This window comes from Diabrotica virgifera, chromosome 9 (genome assembly GCF_917563875.1).
Source record: "Diabrotica virgifera virgifera chromosome 9, PGI_DIABVI_V3a".
NCBI lineage: Eukaryota > Metazoa > Arthropoda > Insecta > Coleoptera > Chrysomelidae > Diabrotica > Diabrotica virgifera.
The window spans coordinates 30,388,208-30,413,547 of NC_065451.1; the positions used below are offsets into that span (position 1 = coordinate 30,388,208).

The 25,340-nt window shown below is 31.8% G+C and overlaps 1 protein-coding gene across 2 annotated transcripts in view; it reads right to left on the reverse strand.

Moving 5' to 3' along the window:
- The window catches only part of LOC126892617 (gastrula zinc finger protein XlCGF57.1-like), a 96,469-nt gene that overhangs the window by 60,274 nt on the left and 10,855 nt on the right, over nucleotides 1-25,340 (reverse strand). The window contains exon 2 of one of the 2 annotated variants that reach the window (XM_050662198.1): nucleotides 4,211-7,313. The exons of the other annotated variant lie outside the window; for it this stretch is intronic. Within the exon in view, the coding sequence (XP_050518155.1) occupies nucleotides 5,431-7,313 (1,883 nt within the window). The 3' untranslated portion in view covers nucleotides 4,211-5,430. Of the gene's footprint in view, nucleotides 1-4,210; nucleotides 7,314-25,340 lie in introns of those variants that run through there. 2 annotated transcript variants of the gene reach the window in all.

Below are 25,340 nucleotides of genomic sequence, written 5' to 3' on the forward strand. Positions count from 1 at the left end.
TTAATTCGTATAGCTTATATTCTAAGAATAAACTCTTAAATCACGCGCCTTTCGATTATAGAGCTACAACTCCTTCGCAAGAAAACCATCCCATATTCCCGGCTTAAGAGAGAGTTGTACTTAAAATAATTTAAATTAATTATTTTGCGACTACATATGGTTTAATAATTTATGAGCTCGCAAAATATACGCATTTCAATTATTGAATTGCCATTTTCTTTCTATAGTCCAGTCACTGAAGGTAAAAATCAACTATGACCTTCGTTTTCGGTAAATCTCCATTCATTTTCACGAATTGACAATAACAACTTGCGGTTTTAGCCTGGGGTATATGGCACCCCTTCTCGGGGGTGAAAATTACTTTATTAAAAATAACCCCACGAATCGAAAGAGGGACAAATTCTAAGCAAAATTTGTTACCTTTTGAGTTATTAAAGATCAAATATTTTAATTTTTGTGAAAGAAAATGCATGCTTTAAAGCGATTTTTTATAAATAACTTAAGAGCTGTAAGTTTTTACAAAAAAGTTTTCATCACCAAAAATTAAAGCTAATAAAAAATATAATAAATTGCTTACTTGAAAAACCCTTTAATGTTAATTTAAAGTAAGTTATTGTTAATTCAATGTATATTTTTTTCTGCGACTGTTCAAATCTTCAAAGGATTCAAGCTTAAATAACGGGAAAGAGATGCATTTTATAACACTTAGGTATTAAATACTTGTCAAGGTATTTAGAAATACCTATCAAAAATGAGCTCCAGAAAAAGTTGATAGCATCAAAATTTATATTTATAAAGTATACAGCTATAAAACTGTATTACATTTAATCTTTCAAATACTTTATTTTTTTAGATAATATTTAAAATAATAACTTCAACAATACTCGATTGACGTAAAAAATAATAGATAACGAAATTTGGGTTTTTTTTATTAGCAAAGATTTTACTTGTCTTTTGATTTATGTATGAATCAAAATAACGAAGATAGAAACGTAAACTAAACTTTACTACGAGAACAATGTAACTGGAGCCATTTAACCTTTTTTTTTTTTTGAAAAATGGCTTTGGCAGAGCCAATTAGCCAGACTTGTTTGTGATTGATTGCAGATTCATAGTCATAAATTTTTTATAAACATAAGTACATTCTACAATATTATTTTTATAGATACATTGGTACATTGTGTAGCTTTTTTTTATTTTGTTTTTTTTTTAATTATTTTACTGTTTTTTTAATATAAATTTTAATTTGTGCGAAACACTTCTTTTTTTTATGTTTGTTTCTATTTTTTTTTCTTTTTTTTATGTTTGTTTCTATTTTTTTTCTTTTTTTTATTTATAATTTTTTTGTTATTATTTTATTGTGTGTTTTTATATATATATATATATATATATATATATATATATATATATATATATATATATATATATATATATATATATATATATATATATATATATATATATATATATATATTTTAAATTTTTTCAAACCACATTAACAAATTATGCCTATTATATTACGTTTACAACTTGTATTTACATAATTTAACATGTTTATAAATGAGATGAAGAATTTCCATATCATTTGTAAATATTAAAGTATTAAGGTTTATTGGGAAAAAACATTTTAAATCTCTTAATTCTTTATAAAGGTCGTTTATGTTATTTATGTTTAAATGACATTCTAATATGACATGTGTTAGATCTCCGATTTTGCCACAAGTACAATTGGGAGTATCTGACAAGCCGATTCTATGCATGTAATATGGCGTAAGAGCATGATTGGCTCTCAGCCGATTAATGGTCTTTATAAAATGTCTGTTATATTCTGTGTAAAACCATCTTTTTGAGAATATCCTAGGGTGCCATTTAACCTATTATCCTAAAAAATAAAGTATTTGAAAGATTAATCCGGTACTTTATGTCTCGGTTGACAGCCGGTTAGTTAACCGGAGTTTAATCGGGACCGCCTTAGGGTCTCTTGCGTTGTAATAAATGCAATTACAAGTATTATTATGATTATAAATAAGAGTAATAATAATAATACTTATAATTGCATTTGTTACAACGCAAGAAACCCTAAAGAGGTCACGATTAAACCCCGGTGAACTAACCGGCTGTTAATGGAGACATAAAGTATCGGGCCTAAATGTAATAGTTTTATAGCTCTTGAAATTAACTTTCAAATAGTTGGATGTGCCTGATATCATAAAAATTAACAGTGATTAAAAAAAATCATTTTTTTTGTAAAAATTTTTGGAGTATGAATTTTTGATGCTATCAATTTTTTCTGGAGCTTATTTGATAGGTATTTCTGAGTACTTTGACAAGTATTTAGTAAGTGTTATAAAATGCATCTCTTTCCCGTTATTTAAGCTTGAATCCTTAGATTTGAATAGTCGCAGAAAAAACTATACATTTAATTACCTATAACTTACTTTAAATTTACGTTAAAGGGTTTTTCCAGTCAGAAATTTATTATATTTTTTTATTAGCTTCAATAGTGATGAAAACTTTTTTGTAAAAACTTACAGTTTTTAAGTTATTTATGAAAAATCGCTTTAAAGCATGCATTTTCTTTCACAAAAATTAAAATATTTGATCTTTAATAACTCAAAAAGTATTGATTTATTTTAATAACATTATATAACAAATTTTGCTTAGATTTTGTCTCTCTCTTGATTTGTGGGGTTATTTTTAATAAAGTAATTTTCACACCCGAGAAGGGGGTGAAATTCTATAGGTGAAATATACTCCCAGCTAAGTTGTTATTGTTAATTTTTTTCTTGAGGTATCCTCTATCTGCTCACCAATTTTCGTGAAAATTAATGGAGATTTACCGAAATCGAAGGTCATAGTTGATTTTTACTTTCAGTGACTGCACTATAGAAAGAAAATGGCAATTCAATAATTGAGATGCGTATATTTTGCGAGCTCATAAACTAATAAACGATAGGTAGTCGTCAAATAATTAATTTAAATTATTTTAAGTACAACTCTTTCTAAAGCCGGGAATATGTGATGGTTCTCTTGCGAAGGGGTTTTAGCTCAATAATAGAAAGGCGCGTGATTTAAGAGTTTTTTCTTAGAATATAAGCTATACGAATTAAACTACTATTAACTTTTTTGTAAAAACTTACAATTTTTCTGTAATTTACGAAAAACAGCTTCAAAACATGCATTTCTTTCACGAATAATTAAAATCTTTGATCTTTAATAACTTAAAAAAGTATTGACTTATTTTAATAACTTTATATAATAAATTTTGCTTATAATTTGTTCTTTTATTGATTTGTGCAGTTATTTTTTATAAAATAATTTTCTCCCCCGAGAAGGGGCGGTATCCACCCTCAGGTAAAAGCGCAACGTGGTACCATGTCACCTTTGTTTCTTGAGGTATCCTCTAACCACTGACCAATTTTCGTGAAAATCGATGAAGGTTCAGCGAAATTGAAGTTAATCGTTGATTTTTACCTTCAGTGACTGCACTATACAAAATAAATTGCAATTTACTGATGTAAATGCGCGGAATTTGGGAGCTTATAAATTAGTAAATGATATGTAGTCGCCAAATAATTAATTTAATGTACTTTAAGTACAACTTTCTCTTAAGCCGGGAAGATAGGGTGGTTTTCTTGCGAAGGGGTTGTAGCTCAATAATCGAAATGCACGTGATTTAATAGTTTATTCTTAGAGTATATAAGCTATAGGAATTATATCCGCAATACGATGTTTTCTCAGCATTTTTCTCTTAAGTTAAATCAACTAAGGGTTGTTTGGGGGTGAAGGGGATGAGCTCAAAAATCTAAACTATATAATTTCAAGAGCTCATAAATAGCTCGTAATTCTGCCGCAAAAACCGATTCAATATTCCTATTTTTAAGTAGTGGGGGGGCTGACTCAGCCCTCCCCCATAAAGTATTAAATTCCTGCTCAGTGGAACGAGCTCAAAATTTTTAGGAATATGAATATGAAAGCTCATAAATCAGGGCTATTTGTTTTTTAATTTTTGCAAGTGGGGGGGGGGGCAGCTCAACACGGGTGTTTCTTTTTGTACAATTACTGACTTAAGGACCAACCTGTATAATGGAGATGTATGTGGATAATGATATCAGTAATTTATATGTATGTCACTAAATAGATGATAGCGGTTTGGTGAATGAAGTTGAAAAGAAGATCATTGTGGATTGTACCAAATCAAAAATTAAAGTGTTTAAAAAAAGCTTTATTTTTGTTTTACAAAAAAAAATTCTAGCATCAAAAGTAAACAAGTTACGCTCACAATAAAGTTGGTTGTAACGTTCCGTCACGTTACTAATGTATTCATTAGTAATAAAACCTTCAATAATCTGCAAAATTATTTTTTTTAAATTTTAATAACGTTTCTTTATTAAATTAGAGTCAAATCGAAATAATAACTAATATTTGACAAAAATAATTCTTTTAATAACGTCACACCTAAACGTCAGTTGGCGACACTGGTTAAGTTTCTTAATTTTGGTATAGAACTGCGCCATCTGGTGTTGCCATTTTCATTGTCGAACGCCAGCTGAGAGCGGCCTCTCCCAGTTGCCCTAACAACTCAGCTACAGCCAAGTGAAGATCGAATCTCTCTCGTTCGACAATGAAATCGTCAACACCAGATGGCGCAGTTCTATACCAAATTTACGAAACTTAACCAGTGTAGCCAACTGACGTTTAGGTGTGACGTCATTAAAAGAAATACTTTTTTAAAATATTAAGGGCCGGTTGTTCGAACGCTAATCAACAATGATCATTATCAAATATTTAATTACTGTCACCAAACTGTCAATGTCAACTTTGTTTGGGTTGCTGAAAACATAATTAATTACAATTATGAGATTTATTATCAATTATGTTAATAATTATTGTTATATTAATTGATTATAGTCTCAGAATTGTAATCAATTATGTTTTTAGCAACCCAAACAAAGTTGACATTGACAGTTGGTGGCAGTAATTAATTATTTGATAATGATCATTGTTGATTAGCGTTCGAACAACCGGCCCTAATTATTACTTCGATTTGACTGTAATTTAATAACGAAACGTTATTATTTATAAACGTCGCATTTGTGCATAAAATTTGATTTTTAAACATGTTCCACCAATTTTAGATAAAAATAAACTTCATATTCGGATTCAGCGTCTTCGAAAACATAGAGAATGACCAAAAGTGGGCATTCACCGGAAAGTTGATTTTCGTGGTCGGAATATCGTCATTTTAGGGGTTGCTGTCGCTCGCCTAAAGTGGTTCTTCAAAATATAGAGGCTTCAAAATTTTTTTAGTATACTTTGCATGTGAAAGGTTTTTCGCCAGAATGCACTCTCATATGCGTTTTTAAATAATACTTCATTGAAAACTGTTTTCTGCAAACTTTACATTCAAATGGTTTTTTCACCAAAAAGTCATATGAAAGTATGCACTCTCATATGCGTGTTTAAAAGTCTTTTCGCTGAAAACGGTTTATTGCAAATTTCACATTCAAATGGTTTTTCACCAGTATGCATTCTCATATGATATTTTAAACTAGAACTTTGTGAAAACTGTTTATTGCAAATTTTACATTCAAATGGTTTTTCACCAGTATGCACTCTCATATGTATGGTTAAATGTGCGTTTCTTGAAAACTGTTTGGTGCAAATTTCACATGTAAATGGTTTTTCACCAGTATGCACCGTCATATGGGATTGTAAAATTGGATTTGTTGAAAACTGTTTGGTGCAAATTTCACATTCAAATGGTTTTTCATCAGTATGCACTACCATATGCCGTTTTAAAACATGTTTCATTGAAAACTGTTTGGTGCAAATTTCACAATTAAATGGTTTTTCACCAGCATGCACTGTCATATGCAATTTCAAAACTTGTTTTCTTGAAAAGTGTTTGGTGCAAATTTCACAACCAAATGGTTTTTCAACAGTATGTACTGTCATATGTGATTTTAAAAGTGGTTTCGTTGAAAACTGTTTGTTGCAAATTTCACATTCAAATGATTTTTCACAAGTATGCAATTTCATATGCATCGTTAAACTACTCTTTGGTGATAATTCTTTGGTGCAAATTTCACATTCAAATGAATTCTCATCAGTGTGGTTTCTCATATGTCTCAGTAAATTACCGTTTGTTGAAAACTGTTTGGTGCAAATTTCACATTCAACTGGTTTTTCACCAGTATGCATTCTCATATGATATTTTAAACTAGAACTTTGTGAAAACTGTTTATTGCAAATTTTACATTCAAATGGTTTTTCACCAGTATGCACTCTCATATGTATGGTTAAATGTGCGTTTCTTGAAAACTGTTTGGTGCAAATTTCACATGTAAATGGTTTTTCACCAGTATGCACCGTCATATGGGATTGTAAAATTGGTTTTGTTGAAAACTGTTTGGTGCAAATTTCACATTCAAATGGTTTTTCACCAGTATGCACTACCATATGCCGTTTTAAAACATGTTTCATTGAAAACTGTTTGGTGCAAATTTCACAACCAAATGGTTTTTCAACTGTATGTACTGTCATATGTGATTTTAAAAGTGGTTTCGTTGAAAACTGTTTGTTGCAAATTTCACATTCAAATGATTTTTCACCAGTATGCAATTTCATATGCGTTTTTAAAATAGAATTCGTTGAAAACTGTTTATTGCAAACTTGACATTCAAATGGTTTGTCACCAGTATGCATTGTCATATGTATTTTTAAACTACTCTTGGTTGAAAACTGTTTGGTGCAAATTTCACATTCAGATGGTTTTTCACCGGTATGCACTGTCATATGTCTTTTTAGATATGCCTTTTTTGAAAACTGTTTGGTGCAAATTTCACATTCAAATGGTTTTTCACCAGTATGCACGCTCATATGCGTTTTTAAATATAATTTCCTTGAAAACTGTTTGGTGCAAATTTCACATGCAACTGGTTGTTCACCAGTATGCAATTTCATATGCTTTGTTAAATTTCCCTTTAGGGAGAACTGTTTGGTGCAAATTTCACATTCAAATAGTTTTTCACCGGTATGCACTATCATATGACTTTTTAAATACGCCTTTTTTGAAAACTGTTTGGTGCAAATTTCACATGCAAATGGTTTTTCCTCAGTGTGTATCCTCATATGTAATGCTAAACGAGAACTGCTTGACAATGGTTTGTTGCAAATGATACACATAAAACGTTGTCCTCCAGCGGTAACATTGGTAGGGGAAGTTATATATGGGATCAAATTACTGTCACTTAGATCATCATTTGTTAAGAGGCTTCTGGCAACAGTTTTCATATCTTTACAACAGAAACCTAAAATTATAATAATCTGTTAAATCAGAATACGAGGGTGGATTGATATAAAACTAACCTTTGATAGAAAAAACAAGTTTTTTTCGATTAAATGGATTTATTTCTCAACATTGTCCCCTTTTAGCTTGATACACTTAGTAAGTCTATGTTCCAATTTTTTATCTCCTTCAAATAGTATTTTTGCTCGAGCTCTTCAAAATAGGCCGAATAGTGGAGTCACTGAAGGTTTTCACCTCCGATTTCGTTGAACCTTCATCGATTTTCATGAAAATTGGTGAGTAGTTAGAAGATACTTCAAGGAACAAAGGTGACATGATGCCAACTTACGCTTTTACCCTGGGGGTGGATGCCACCCCTTCTCGAGGGTGAAAGTTTTTTTATTAAAAATAATACCAGAAATCGATAGAGGGGCAACTTCTAAGCAAACTTTGTTATACAGTATGTCCCTGTAAGTTGTATCCATATGGAAAACTTTTTTATTATTAATTTTACGAAAAAAAGTAATTCTTCATAAAAAGCTCTGCATGGTCCAAAACCTAAGAATTAACCATCAGATATAAAATTTTATAAATATTATACGAGGTATGTCAAAAAGTCTGAATTTCACTCAAGAGTAAAGTAGCTTTATTTTTCACAATATTGAAAATTGCTATTATGAAAAGTTGTTTGGAATTAAAAACTATATTCTAATATGCAATTACATCCTTCTAATTGAAAATTTTTTTTTTGAAAAATTATGGATAACTAACATTATTTTCAGTTATTTCAATTCTGATAACTCTTTTATTATTAATTTTACGAAAAAAAGTGATTCTTAATAAAAAGTTCTGCATGGTCTGAAACCTAAAATACATAAAATCTTATGTCAAACTTTATCAATTTTATACAAGGTATGTCAAAAAATATGAATTTGGCTTAAGAGTAAAATACCTTTATTTTTCACAACATCGAAAATTGTTATTATGAAAAGTTATTAAGAATTAAAAACCTTGTTTCAGTATGTAATTACATCCTTCTTATTGAAATATTTTGAACTATAAAGGTACTTTACTTTTAATCTAAATTTATCTTTTTTTACACACCTAGTATAAAATTGACATAAGATGGTTGTATTTTAGGTTTTAGAGTATTTTAGACCATGCAGAACTTTTTATTACGAATCACTTTTTTCGTAAAATTAATAATAAAAGAGTTATTAGAATTAAAATTACTGAAAATAATGTTTGTTATCCATAATTTATCAAAAAAAAATTTCAATTAGAAGGATGCAATTGCATATTAGAATATAGTTTTTAATTCCAAACAAGTTTTCATAATAGCAATTTTCAATATTGTGAAAAATAAAGCTACTTTACTCTTGAGTGGAATTCAAACTTTTTGACATACCTCGTATAATATTCATAAAATTTGATATCTGATGGTTGAATCTTCGGTTTTGGACCATGCAGAGCTGTTTATGAAGAATAACTTTTTTTCGTAAAATTAACAATAAAAAAGTTTTCCATATGGATACAACTTACAGGGACATACTGTATAAAGTTATTAACATAAATCAATACTTTTTGAGTTATTAAATATCAAAGATTTTATAAGATAAATTTTGAAACATTTTGGTGCATAAATTTTAATGCTATCAACTTGTTCGAGGGCTTATTTATAGATATTTCTATGAACTTTTTTTTTCTTTTATGGCATAGACTTGGGTGTCAATTAGCCAGTCACAACTTTTTGTTTTCTATTCATACATAAAGAAGGCAATGAGGTCCTTAGAGTTCCATAGCAAACTCTTCCACAGCTCAGAAGCTTCCTCAGTTCAAAAGCCGCAGCTGACCGCTATGGACTGTCCAAGTTGCTCACCACATTTTTCCATTATACATCTTCTTCTTTTTTCATATGAACATAATATATCAAAATATCTATGAACTTTGACAAATGTTTAATAAGTTTATGTTATATAATATGTAATTTTCCCGGTATGCTTGAATAGTTAGATTTGGGTACTCGACGAAAGAAATATACATTCAATTACCTATAACTCACTTTTAGTTAACATTGAAAGGTTTTTCTAGTAAGGAGTTTATTTGATTTTTTATTAGCCTCAATTTTGAGAATAACTTTTTTGTAAAAACTAATAGTTTTTGAGTTATTTATGAAAAATTGGTTAAAAACATGCATTTTTCTCACGAAAAATTAAAATCTTTGATCTTTAATAACTCAAAAAATTTTGATTTATTTTAATAACTTTATATAACAAATTTTGCTTATAATTTGTCCCTTATAAAGTCGCTCGAGGTAAAATCTGGGGAATACGGTGGGTGTTCAACCAATTCATAGCCCAATTCGTGTAATTTTGCTGCCGTTCGGTGAACCGGTGCGTTGTCTTGGTGAACAAGTATTTTTTTCCGTGCCAAACCGGGGCATTTTCGATGCAATTTGGCATCGAATATATCCAATATTGCTGTGTAGTACTCGGCATTGATTGTTTTTCCTTTTTCCAAGTAGTCGATGTGGATGATGCCCTTCGCATCCCAGAAAACAGTCGCCATCGCTTTGTCGGCCAAATGTGCAGTTTTTGCCTTCTTAGGCGGGCCTTCGCCGCGTTCGCGCCACTGTTTCGACTGTTCTTTGGTTTCCGGTGTGTAATAATACACCCAGGTTTTATCGACGGTGATCAATCGACGTAAAAAATCCTTCGGATAGCGCCGTATCATCGCCAAAAGCGTAACCGAAGTGGTCACATGTTTTCGCATTTGGTCGATTGTCAGCAAACGTGGCACCCATCGCTCAGATATCTTTTTCATTCCCAAACAATGGTGAATGATGTTGTGTACGCGTTCGTAGGAAATGTTTAGGACCCCTAATAACTAACGGAGCTTGATTAGACGATCTGCCATAATCATGTGATGGACTTTGTTGATCATTTCCGGCGTGGTGACTTCGTTTGGCCTCCCGGGACGCTCATTATCAAAAACACTTGTACGACCACGAACAAATTCAGCTTTTCAAAATTTTACTGTTGCTAACGAAGGTGCAGCCTCACCATATACTTCGTCTCGGTCGGCTTTGATTTACACATTCGTTTTCCAGTTTTTGTAGAGGAACTTAATCACCGAACGATACTCGATTTTCCATTTTTCCGAAAACACAAAAGTTGTTTGCTTCTGACACCAGTAAAACGAAACTAATAGTTTTATTGGCTTAAAATTTAGACAGACGTCATGTCATAAAGGGCAAATGTCCAAACCGAGAGCAATTCGGTATCAAGTAACGCCATATATCAAAGGCTAGTTTTATATCAATCTATCCTCGTAATGTAATTAAATAAAAATGAATAAAATATGATAACAGATGAAAACCTTCTGCTTATATTTGAACGAAGGATCCTGAGAGGAATGTTCGGTGGCATCTGTGAAAATTTTATTTGAAAGAGGAGGTACAACTACGAGGTATACCACAGATATAACCATATTCGTCCTATTCGAGGTAAAACTCACTAACTACACTTTTCAAAAAGTGGAGAAAAATATATTTAAAGGTACAAATTTTTTTTAAATGCACCTGACTTGAGTACTGGAATTTTTTAATGCAACTTTAAAGAACAAATAAAAGCAGATATTTTAAGCCATGTTTCGTCACAGGACCTATTACTCTGGGCTAATTAGCAAAATTCATGGAAAAGTTGTTTACCAGCAATTTTATTGCTGGAATCGAATGATAAGATCCTATATAGGATATATTAATACTATAGGTATGCAAAGTCCGCAGATAGTGTGCTACTTTTTTATAAACAAAATGGCGCCGACAAATCGTATTTTTTTCAATTACTGCTTTATAACTCCGAAGATTTTAACTTTATAACAAAAACACCCAAATAAAAATTCACCGCAATTAGATCCTGCATAGAGATATGTTTTCCTCGATTTGCTCCGACGAAAATTTTTCTCGGAAAATGCGGGTTTTCCCAACAAAATCTCTAATTTTCAAATAAAGTTTTAGGTAAGTAATTATTAATCAATAATTAAATAACTTAGTGACATCAAAGCTTTCTTGATATAGATTGTAATTCCAGAAGTCGGTGAAAATTAAACGAATATTTTAGCAAAAATGCAATTGTTAATTAACAATTTAGGATCGCAATAATAACCAAAATAATCATGATACATTGATCAAACGTATAAGGATTATAAAGATGAGATGATTATATAATATTTTATCGACAAAACATAAATTTTTCGTTTTTTTGCATAATCTTTAAATTTTGAAGAAAAAAAATAGTTATAATACGCTGGTCTAATTAGTAAAGTACAAAGAAAGGTTATTTATCAGCAATTTTATTGCTGGAGTCGAATATTATGATCCTATATATTATACAGGGTGAGTCATAAGGAACTGTACATACTCCTACCTCGTATAGAGGCTCCTATGGGGAATAACAAATGACCATTAAAAAGTGTCTGCTCCCATTGTTTAATAATGTACAGGGCGAGTTTCGCATTTTGACAGAAATTTGTATTCGTCATAATTTTTGAACGGTCAGATCGATGTGTCTCTTATTTTGGTCAATCGTTACACTATTGCCACCTAATAATTTTCATATTATTAGCAAGTCTCCATAATCGTACTTAGCCATATACAAATATGTGGTGGATTTGACAAATATTCAAAATATCTCGATAAAAACTGACTTTTCGAAAAAGTACTAAGAGGCAAAAAAGTTTTTGAAATATTGTGTTTAACTAATGGTACTACAATAATATTTAAATTGGAACGTACACAAAAGTTTGGGGGGGTTTAAAGGAACAAAACCCCCATAAAATTTTTATGGGATGTCCAAATTTCACTATAATTTTATTCTTAAGATACTACTACCATAAAAATGCCACATGTCTATTTTCAATAAAAGATCTCTAATAGTATTCGATATATTGGAAAAAATCGATTTTCATTTTGTAACTTCAAAGGGCTGTAACTTTTTTATGTGCACATTTGTACTAAGGTAAGTTAGGTTCAATCGAACTATTTTTGGTCCCAGAATATGTGATTAAATTTATGACCTGTATTTTTGTTACACCCTGTATATTTTTACCTTAAATATACTTACGTTTTAAATACTGAATTTAAGTTTTTTTAATGTTGCGTAATATGTAATTATAATTTAATCTAAAAATCTTAGCGCCATCTACACGATAATTGTGAAAGTATCCGAAGTAAGAAATTCATATTTTATGAATAGAATGTCAAAATGATTAGCAAAATCTTAAAATAATCGATTACGATTTAATTAATTTGTTGCGTTGTAAATGTTAAGCGATAACAATTAAATAATAAATTTAAAAATTACCGTTGAAAGTTGAATTAGTAATCCGCTAGGAGCGCCACCAGCGAAGCTCAGAGCGTATACACAAAACTCCGTTCTAAACAAAAAATTCTAGGAACCTACAGGTTATCTAATACCCCGTAACTGAATATATCTAAAATTGATAAGAAATTCCCTGTATCATAATAATTTATTATTTGAGTTTGTATCTCAGAATATCGCATGGTAGTGCATAGTCTATTCCTAATACGAGATATTGCTGTTATTTTTATACAAATATTTTTAAAAATATGTGGTATTGTAAAAAACAGAAAAACCTCCTACTGGAAAAACCTCTTTTGGTAGATACTTTGGCGTTTGGTATTCTGCCAAACCTCTATTTGGCAGAATATTTTTCACAAATTGACAACACTGTGGTATTACTAATAATTGTCTTTGTCTGGAGACCCAAAAGTCAATATTGCAACTCTTCCTTTATTTAACTGAAATATTATATTTATTTTATATAAATATAACGTATAGTGGTAGAGATTGTGTTTTGCAGGATAATATTTTAGATTCTGGTGACATTAACTTATCACAATTTACTATATCTCAATTTTACATTTCTATTTCGTCTATTAATGAAAAACTTTCCATTTTGGATAGCAACAAGGGGCCAGGTCCAGATGGTATTCCACCTTCTTTTCTTAAACACTTAAGCTTTTTACTTTCTAGACCTCGTTTTCACATTTTTAACCTGTCATTAAAGACAGGGACGTTCCCAGCCTACTGGAAAACTAGCTTTAATACCCCAATATTAAAATCTGGAGATAAGTCTCAAGTGAACAATTATCGTCCGATTAGCATTCTGAGTTGTATTCCCAAAGTTTTTAAGAGCCTTGTTTGTGACTATTTGTCAGCAAGTTTAAAATGCTGTTTTATCGACCAGCAATTTGGATTTCTCTCTAGCCGCTCCACTGAACTTAATTTATTGACATTTACTGACTTCCTTGTGGAATCTCTTGAAGGTGGCTTCCAGGTTCATGCTGTATACGCAGATTTTACAAAGACGTTTGACCGGGTAAATCACAAGATTTTAATCATGAAGTTGAGAGGTGTGAGTATCCAGGGTGAACTTTTAGAATGGTTGTTATCCTACCTATCTGAAAGAATACACATACATAGTACGTTTTCAGGTTTTTCAATAGTTTGAAATTAGGGTACCTTCAGGAGTACCACAAGGGTCACATTTGGGACCCCTTCTATTCAATATCTATGTTAATGATATTGCCTCCTGTTTCCACTTTGCTTTTTTCCTAATGTTTGCTGACGATTTAAAATTATATTTGAAAATCAAGAATGATGGTGACTATCAAAAATTAAAATCTGACTTGGATCGGTTGAGCTATTGGTGTGATAGCAACGGAATGGAACTTAATCTTAAAAAGTGTCACTTAATGGTTTTTGGTCGAAATAGAACTCCTACAAATCATATCTATACTAATAAGGATTGTCCTTTAGTCTCTGTATCTCAGATAAAAGACCTAGGTGTTGTGCTCGATTCCAGCTTATCCTACATCCCCCATATCTCATCTACTGTCTCAAAATCACTTCAACTTTTAGGGTTTATCAAACGTTGTGCTAAAGACTTTCTAAATATCCCATCCATAAAAATATTGTATTGTTCTCTTGTGACACCTCACCTAGATTACTGTTCATGTGTTTTGTCTCCACCCATGTTCAAGCTATTGAGAGAGTTCAGCACAAGTTCTTAAGATTTGTTGCATTTAAACAAAACCAGAGGGTTGATGAAATTAACTATTCTAATATGGAAAAGTCTCTCAACATAACCTCTCTCCAAATCTGACGCATGCATAAGGATCTCACAATGTTTTATAGCATACTACACTCCAATAATTTTGGTACTCAACTATTGGAGAAAATTAGCCTCCATGTTCCCAGTAGACAAACAAGGCTAAATCAACCCTTTTACATTAGACCCCATCGCACAAACTATGGACACAACTCTTTCATGTCTAGAACACCTAGGTTTGCTAACCAATATTAGGAAAGTTTAGATTGTTATAGTTTTCGAAAAGAATTTAAAGCTCAGCTTAAAAACTGTGTGTGGTAACTTAATGTCCTTGTGTTCTGTACATTTATTGTTAATGTTTGTTATTTTATGTTCCTAGTTTGTATGATTAAAATTTTTAAATTTACTGTAGATTAGGTTAAAAATCTCATGTGATTAATATTTATACTGTATTTTAATTGGGTGATTGCTCGTTGATAAATAAATAAATAAATATAAAACCAAATAAACCATAAATGCAAATAAATCAACACATCAACAGTCAAAATTCATAATCTGTCAAAGACATTCAATATTGTTTAACTTATTGTGATTTCTATGGAAAAGCCGCTTAATTTTACGATACAGTAGAACTCCAATTATCCGGATTAATTGGGACCGGACCCGATCCAGATAATCAAAAATCCGGATAATTGGATTTGTCTCGAAACGTCATTACAGCAAAACACAATGGAGAATATATACGGTATTTATTATGAAAAACAATATAGTATACACAACAATATGTAAATGACAAAGTTTACATCACGTAATATTGACACACAATACTGAATCACAGTAAAATGAATTATTTTTTTACAAACTTGATTTTTTCGTTTTCTCAATCTGATCCGGATAATTGGCGATCTGGATAATTGGAGTCTGTATAATTGGAGTTCTACTGTACTAGTTTCTGTGAGTTAAAAAGAGACCTAGTATAAAAAGTAGTTGTTGAATAATTTTGTGCATGGGAAAAGTTAGTAAGTAGCCTTTCAGATTAAGACACTGGTGTCCGCCACCGGTATTCAATTGCAGCAAATCATTGTTGAGCCACTAAAATCAGCCAGACACTCAAAGTGGCTCATCTGTATTCGTTTATTTAAAACAATGCTTTGCTGCTATTGGCTTAGTCTGAAAAGGTACTTAGAGTGGAGGTACTATAGCTACTCTTTATTCACTTACCATCATCTTGATCTATTTCAGCTTTTATAGGGCATTTCTTCACATCTAAATAATCAAAATCAAATGTATCGCAGGCACTTTCTGTCTTAGGCTCCACCTTAAATTCGGTGTTAAAGGTATCCTGTAGAACTTCATTATCTATTATTTCTATTTCTCTTTTGCAAGTTGTCTCAGCTACCTCTTGTTTTACTTCAGTTTGATTAAACATGATTGTTATTTTTATCTCGTATTATAAAAAATATATATCTACTGAAAACTGGAAGGATAATATATGTAAATTAACCATTACCAAAATACTTTACAGTAGTCTTTTTATGTTTATGTTTATTTATGTTTTTATCATTTTATTTTTTATTATTATGAATTATGACTTTCTAACCTTTCTCTTTCTTCTTCTCTTTTTTCATGGCTTCGCTATGAGGTGATTCGCCAGTGAATTGGGATACACAGCATCTCAGTAAACATCATATTAAAAATAAACCTTTTAATAATTAAATGCCCGTGGTAATGGTTGTTTTAATAAATACGATTAACCTAGTTTTTGCATCGATGCATGCTAGTATTTGATACAAGGTCGAGTTGCAATAATATTCAGTGGGTGTTTATTAACAGTCAGCACTTTGAATCACGGTCACCTCGGCTTACCAAAACAGTAAATAAACAATAACCGACTTTAATTATATTTTTACGAGAACAGATAAATGAATTAGCAGTTGAGATTCGACGGGGTAACATCGATTTCAAGTACATAATATACCACCAGTTACTTTCTGTGATATATTTAACGTGTAAATAAATGTCTTAACAACGAACTATATTTACTACATCAACCCTCATAGTCGGGGTAACCACCCCTAAGTATCCAGGGTGGCTCAGAGGACGGGAGCCACCATATGGCGATCCAAGACCAGGCGAGAACTCAGAACTAGCAGTCTAGGACGAGTATAGAAATGGAGAAAAACGTCAATGTTCCGGCACCTCGACCACCCTAGACAACAGTGTGGTACCTACATGGAAATAATGGAGACATCAGGCCGACGCGGAGCTGAATGGAATGGAATGGAGACGGAACTACCATATAGAACATCGTGGGACAATGCTATGGAACGTGCAGCGAGAACTTTTGGGTGACACGAACAAAGACGTTTAAAGTGGTAAGTCCATATTAGCTATTTTTATGGTATTTCCTGATTCGTATAAAGTATAAAGTAATATTAACGTAATTATAATTTAAGATGCACATTACCTTTTAAGTTTTACCTATTTTTACTTAATTATTCTATTTTAATTTCCTTATGATACCAATATTTATCAAAATATACAGAATTTTTTTTTAACCCTGATATTAGTTATTTATAGGACGTAATGATACATTTTATTTGATACTGATTTTTATATGATTTTTTTTTATATATTTACCAACATATTTTATCTTTGCTGATTTTTATCCATTTATTATTTGACTACTGATTTTTATTACATTTGTATTGGCTAAGCAGTAGACCCCTTTTTAATGGTGATTTATATTGAGTGATATACTGATTTTTTTTATGGCAATTTACTATATTTTTTACTATTTTTGACATAATATTTTTCATATATATTTACTATACCTCGTAAGACTGTCAAATTTATGCGTTCGTTACGGGTACAGGAATAAGAAAATTATGAATAAATGAGTAGCAACAAAGTTACTTGGGAAGATTTCATCAAAATAGTTGAGGAGATTACGCAAGAAGTAACAAGACAAAGTAGAAGGGTCTTGAAGAAGAAAGTACCTAAATCTAAGGATATACAAGAAGAAGTAACGACACAGCTAATTAAATTGTATAACAAATTCACACATTTAACGAAGAAAAATTGGGAAGCGCTATCGGACAAACAAAGAGAAGCGTGCAACAAATATTTCGGAAAAATAAGAGACAAAGTTATACGCTCATTTCAAGCTGTAAACTTAAGGACAGTAGTTCCAAGTTCAATACACCAACTAATCGACAAGGAAATAGAGGAAGAACAAAGCGACGAAGAAGTAGAAGAGGAAAAAAGTGATGAGGAGATAGAGGAAAAAATTGACGAGGAAATAAAAGAGGGAAAAAGCGACATAAAACAAGAGATAAAAATATTAAACATGGCTCTGACAATCAACGAATTTTTGAATATTGCAAGCAAGGTATTGCCCAACGAGTTTGATGGAAGCGCAGGGAAACTACAACCATTTTTAGACGCATTAGAGTTACTTGGAAAAATAGCAGAAGGACATGAAGAAACAGCAATAACATTAATAAAAACAAGATTGACTAATAAGGCTAGAAATCTGATAACTACAGAGGATACGATCCCACTTATAGCAGAGGCACTGAAGAAGGAATTAAGAGGTGACAATCCGAAAACGATAATAGACAAGTTAGCAAAGAAAATGCAAGGAAACAAAGATGCAGCAGTGTACGCATCCGAAGTAGAGGAATTAGCGGAACAGTTAAAGGTAGCATACATAGCGGAAGGAATGCCATTGGAGCTAGCGAAGAAATACACAACGGAAACAGTTGTAGCAACAATGAAGCGAAACGCTAATACGGATAGAGCAAAGTTAATACTGGAGGCAGGTAATTTCACAACACCGCAGGAAGTAGTATCTAAATTTTTATCGATTGATACGACAGAGGAGAACACACAGGGAAGAGTGTTCAATTATAGGACGAATTATGAAAATAGGAGAGGACAACAGCAATACCGAAGAGGATACCACAACAAATACGACAGATGAAGCAGAAATAACTTCGGACAACGGAACGAAGGAGAAGAAACAGGAAACCAACGGAATTATTCCAACAGAGGATATAGACAATTCAACAACCAAACGTACAGAGAAAACCAGAGAGGAGGACGAAACAGAAACGTAAGGCTACTTGAGTTAGAAGACAGCCAAGAGGAACCAGAAAACCAGCAGTTGGGGTTTTGAATGAACGAAACAAGGAAAGTACACGGTCAGAAGTGGAATATAATATTTACAACTTCGACTTAAACCTAACGAATTTTGTACAAATGAAAACAGGAATCCTAGAAAACACAAATACCTTTATCATAGACACAGGAGCTGATATTTCAATACTGAAATGTTCACAAGATTTTATGAAGCAACATGTGAAACCAAACACAAAAGCGAAAATAAAAGGAGTAACTAAAGGAGAATTACAAACAATGGGAGAAGTTGAAACAACACTAGAAGTAAAAGGATCTCGATTTGAGCATATCTTTCAATTAGTGGAACCTAGCTTTCCTATTCCAACCGACGGAATCATTGGGAGAGACTTTATTTCAAATTTTCAATGCATACTAGACTATATATATATATATATATATATATATATATATATATATATATGTATATATACCCCACCATGTTTCACTCTTCCATTCATTGACATTTTTCATATGTTAGGTCGTCCGACCGACATAGCTCCACAGTATATGGAGGAGCGAAAGAAATCAATGTAAATCGATTTAATTTATCATATTTCACCTTTCTACAACTTTTTAGAGGGACGACTTATTATGGTTTTTTTAACATTTTGTATAATTTAGTTTGAGACATGACCGAGAGTTGCGGCGGCGCCACCGCTCTACGTATATTGACTGCAGTATACGAAATGTAGGTATTTCCGATGGTAGGTCTTCCGCTGAATATATGTTTATATTTTTACATAGCATAGGTATTCCGCAAATCGGGCAACACTGCATGCAATTAAATCTACGTTAGGAATATTCGACTGTTGGTCTCTCGCGTCGTTTATCGTCTAATATCTTGAAGTATTAGCACCGTTTATTTATGACTACCTATATAGTGGTTTCATAAATAAATGCGTGTATAATTTTTCAGTGTTTTTCTATTTTTGATGTTTTTTGTTTCTGTTTTTTTTTGGTTTTGTTATTTTTTTCCATTGTTTATTAAACTATGTTTATTTGTGTGTTCATTCTAGTTTTTCAGTGGATTTAGTAGTTATTTTTTATATTTGTTTTATTTTGTTTAATCTTACATTTGATTTAGATGTGTGTACATATAATTCTATAATATAGATCAAAACATACATTTCGCTATTCTTACTATTATATTAATTAAAATTAATATAGTGAGTTTTAGTCCACGACAAACGCATGGACATTTTAATTCCAATTATATTTATGTAATGTATTATCGTTTATTAGTAAATATACCTGTATTTTAATAATTAATACATACATACATAATCGATTGCCTCTTATACCCAAGGTTATATGCTGCTCTCTGCAAATTTCCCACTTCTTCCTATCTGCTGCTAAAACTTTTTCTTCTTTCCACGATGTTCCTCTTTTCTCCAGTATTTCGTTTACATTAGTGTTCCAGCTTTTGCTTGGTGTACCCCTCGTGCTCTTATCCACTGCTTTGGCCTCCCATGCCATTTTCACTTCTATGTAACCAGTCATTCTTATCATGTGTCCAGCCCATTTAACGGCTTTTCTTCAATTTTTTCGTTGAACGATTTTACCTGTAGTTCATGTCTTATATCTTCGTTTCTTCTTTTGTCTAATCTTCTTGCTCCCACCACTATTCTAAACTATCTCATTTTTGTAGCTTGTAATCTTTTTCTTTGTCTGTCGTTCAGTACCAAGTTTTCTGCCCCGTATATTTTAATTGTCTGTATAATTAATAATATTAAATATATCGTGTATATTTATCTATCAACGGTATTATTTATATTATTTTAAAGTGCGCATGCTCCACTTGTCGTGGACTAGTCCTTGACTGTCTCCGCGAACACACTTAATAGTACGGGATCCGAATAGGAGGTCGAAATGTACCCATCTGCTTGCCGGATGAAACATTTTTTTTATTAAATTTCATACATAGACAAACACGACCAGCATGGGTTGCCTATCAAAATCGTGTCATAGCTATCCAGTAGGGGTTGAAATCAACATTTTAAGCACACTTTTTTGAATTTTTTTTGAAAGTATGAGAGAATAATTTTATTTTTAAATTAAATAAGCATATTAAGTATAATTCGAAAACTATTTAAAAAAAATTCAAGAAAAAATATTGAAAAATAAGCCAACGGTGGACATCAGAATTTATGTTGTTCTGAAGCTATTTCCTTGTGGCATTTTTATAAATAACTATTTTCTATGGGAAATAAGCCACAATTTTACTAAAAAAATGAATTTATTAACGTTTCGAAGCCCAAATCGGGTTTCGTTGTCAAAATATAAAATACTTCTAAAATAAACAAAAATGTTTTTGCTAAGTAAAAAAATTCTTCTAATAATTTATTTAATCTGACTCATTTATATTGGCAATTCAGACGTATATTATACATTTTAAAGTAGAAGACTTTAAAGTGATATCGCCAATATTTATGAGTTGCGTTCCTGGGACGACTTTACTAAAAGATAGTTCATTCGATAAATAGGGATTGATTTCATGTAATTGTTTAGAAGTATTTTGTATTTTGACAACGAAACCCGATTTGGGCTTCGAAACGTTAATAAATTCATTTTTTTAGTAAAATTGTGGCTTATTTCCCATAGAAAATAGTTAATCAGAATTTATCATTGGATCATGGTAGACAAAAAATTCAAAAAGATTTTATTAGCTTATGACTTCTCGAGGTAACGCTGTCAAGTTTCTTTTAGTTTTAATGATCTTTGACTTTTTAGTATCACTCAGAAGTCAAAACAATGAAATTTTTTACAGAAAAAAGGGTGAAAATCAACATATTCATTATTGTTAAACAAAATATAAGCATAAAACAAAGTGTATTACGATATCTCGACAGTGTTACCTAAAGGAATGTCTAACGAAAATATGTACAAAATTCCAGGTGAGTTGGTCAAGTGGTTTTTGAGTTACAATGTCTAAAAGTCTTTGAAAATAGCAGTTTTGAGAAAAACGCTTTTAAAGTATTGTCAACTTTTATTTTCATTTTTTTTTTGTCTGTCAAATCATAAAGTGATGCAAACCGGAATGTTTTTGAATCGCCGGGTAATTTACAAAAGAAAATGAGAACAGTTGTTGACCGTTTCACACTAAGCTCAAGCGCGCTGGCGCGAAGATACTGCAAACCGAGTCGAAGGTAGGAAGATAGTGTTGAATATCCCTATCTTCGACTCGCTTTGCAGCAGGTTCGCGTCAGCACGCTTGAACGTAAGAACAACGGTCAGCAGCTGTTCTCATTTTCTTTTGTAAAGTACTCCGCGATTCAAAAAGATATTCCGGTGTACATCATTTGACGATTTGACAGACAAAAAAGAAATTGAAAATAAAAGTTGACAATACTTTAAACGCCTTTTCCTCAAAACTACTTTTTTCAAAGGCTGTAGACATTGCAACTCAAGAACTACTTGACCGACCCACCTGGAATTGCGTATATATTTTCTTTAGACATTCCTTGAGGTAACGCTGTCGACATATTTTTTGCTTTATGCTTATTATTTAACAATAATAAATATGTTGATTTTCGCCCTTTATTGTGCAAAAAACTACGCCCTCCCCCTTAGGGATTGCTATGACACGATCTTGATAGACAACTCATGCTGGTCGAGTTTGTCTATATATGAAATTTAATAAAAAAAATGTTTCATCCGGCAAGCAGATGGGTACATTTCTACCTCCTATTCGGATCTTAGACTATATGTATGTATAACAAATTTAATCAAAAATGGCAAATAAATATTACATATTAACGTCAAATATTTCAAATGTGTATATGTTTAATGCCAAATTGTGAAGTCATGCACGGAGCGAATAGTTAATTTAATGTATATTTTTTTTCGGCGAGTACCTACTCAAATCGAAGCGTTCAAGCTTAAATAACGAGAAAACGGTGCATTTTATAACATACACTTACTTAACACTTGTCAAAGTACTTTGAAATACCTATTAACTGAGCTACAGAAGAAGTTGATAGCATCCAAATTTATGTTCCAAACATTTTTCCAAGCAAATGTTATTGTTTTTTTTTTCATAACTCCGTTAATTTTTATTATATCAGGTTGATCCAAAAACCATTTGAAAGGCAATTTTAATAGCTATAAAATTTTATTAAATTTAAATACATTTTTTAAGATAAAATGATTAATTAAAGGGCCCCGGTTACATGGTTTTCGCAGTAAAATTTAGGCTTCAAGTGTTTCTGTCTCGGTTATTTTGTATCCTTCAAAAATAAAAAAAGACAAGTAAAATCTTTGCTAACAAAGAAACATAAATTTCGTTCTGTGTCAAAAAAAAACTCTATACAAAATTTATGATGTCATTACTTATGCCAAAAATAAAAAAGTCGCATAGGGATTACTAAATATTTTAATTTTTGTGGAAATGGCGTCTGTTTTATTTTTCACTTTTTCCTAAAAAATCGAAAGGTTATTCTATTAAAAGTTTTTTTCAAGTAAGTAATTTATTAGATGTTTAATAATTAATTTTATTCATTTTAAGTTCAATTTTCTCTTAAGGCTGGAAGATGAGTAGGTTTTCTTGAGAGGGGGTTGTAGCTCAATAATCAAAATGCGCGAATTTTAAGAGTTTAATCTTATACTTTATATGCTATACGAATTATATCTGCGGTACGATAAATATTTTAATCTTTTTCAACGTTTTTCTCTTTGTTGAATCGATTAAAGGGTTGTTTGGGGGATTAAGACAACGATGACAAGACTACGATGATATCTGTTACATGACAAGAAAGCTAATAGAGGAATATAGGAAATGGAGACTAGAGATCAAAGAGACAAATATATGAATATCGATGGAACGCAGCAGGACTTGCTACTAGACGGAGGAGAAACAATTAGTAAATGTAACGATTATAAATACCTGGAGCTAAAACCACGAAAATCACGAACACTGGACGGAGCCATTAAAAACGGAATATTCAGGGCAGGAAAGCAATTACGCTTTTAAACTCAGTACTCTCGGACAAGCAGATAAACAATCAAAACAAGAAATAGATCTATAACGCCATAGTATAAAGCATTATAACGTACAGCTGCACAGTATGGCATATGAAGGAAAAATCAAAACAAATGTTAGAGGTCACCGAAATGGATTTCTGGAAGATCAAGAAGAGAACATGTCACCAATGAACGGATACGAGAAATAATGAAGGTCACATATACAATAAATGAGGAAATCAACTAAATATAACTAAGATGGTTTGGTCACGTACAAAGAATGGATGAGGATAGAATCCCAAAACAAGTACAAAACTCTCATATATAGCTCGTAATTTATCGCAGTTGTTTTTTAATTTGTGCAAAGTGGGGGGACCAGCCAAATAGGGGTATGACAAATACCTACCACAAGAATAAAGAGAACTTATGAATAAAAAACTGATGATGTTTTCTAATAGAATCTTACGAGCTTCCAGGATCTGATTATGATACACATATTTATAAATAGAATAGATGCCTACATTCTTTATAAGTATGGATTTTTCTAGTTGAAGAATTAATGTTTTATCAATGGCTGCGTTCGGACGACCACAGCGGCTGGACAGCCGAGCCAGCAGTAGCTGTCACACGTCATCGCTGGAAGTCAGCCGCTGAGAGATTTACTAAGCTTTTCCTATCACGGCTGGATACAACCACTCAGCCGATTTCTGCTGACAGCCAGCCGCTATGGTCGTCCGAACGCACCCAATAACTTTAAGATTCCAAACTCGTTTTAGGGCAAATGCTGAAGTAAAACATAATTTACTAAAATATCTTTGTTATGTTGATTCAAATTTACGGAACCCGAGTTAAATAACAAAAGAATAAACAAAATTTACACCTTACAGACATTAATATTATTTTAGAAATCGACTTTTTCATTAACGAAAGTAGGTACATAACGCAATTAAACTAATACAAAATATACCTATAACATTTTAAAAACAGATAATAGTATATTTATAATAATTATTATCAGATTCACCACAAGTATTAATTTCATATAAATGTTAACCCGGGAGTAGTCGCGCTCACTTCTGTAACGTCGATAATCGCGTGAGAGATTCTATCTCAAAATAAGAATTTAAAACAAATTTTTATTTTGTACTATTTTTATCTACTTTTTATACTGAAAATATATATTTCTAACAATTTTATTAAAAAAACCTGTGTTAACGGCCACCTGCCAACATCGGCCACCTGTCCTAACGGCCAGTTTAAAAATTTCCCAAACCAATTATATGTAGACTACAAAAACTGGCAACATCGTCCACCTTTCTATATCGGCCAATAGTTCTTTCATTTTTAGTGACCGTTACTGACAAATTTTACTGTACAGTAAAAGCTGTGTTAACGGCCACCTGCCAACATCGGCCACCTGTCCTAACGGCCAGTTGAAAAATTTCCCAGACCAATTATATGTTGACTACAAAAACTGGCAATAGCGGCCACCTTTCTATATCGGCCAATAGTTCTTTCATTTTTAGTGGCCGTTAATGACAGGTTTTACTGTATTACGGAAAAGGATGAAATGTGAGATTCTATCTAACGGCGCGACTACTCGCGGGTTAAAGCTAATTGGCTCTCCCCAAAGTCATAAATTCCACAAAAAGAAGAAGAAGAAGAAAAAATTCCTACGCATTACTACACCCTTCCTCGAGACACTTACGAAATTTTTTCAAAATTGCAACATTTTTCATCAAGTTATCGCGAAAAAGGATAAAAATTGAGATTC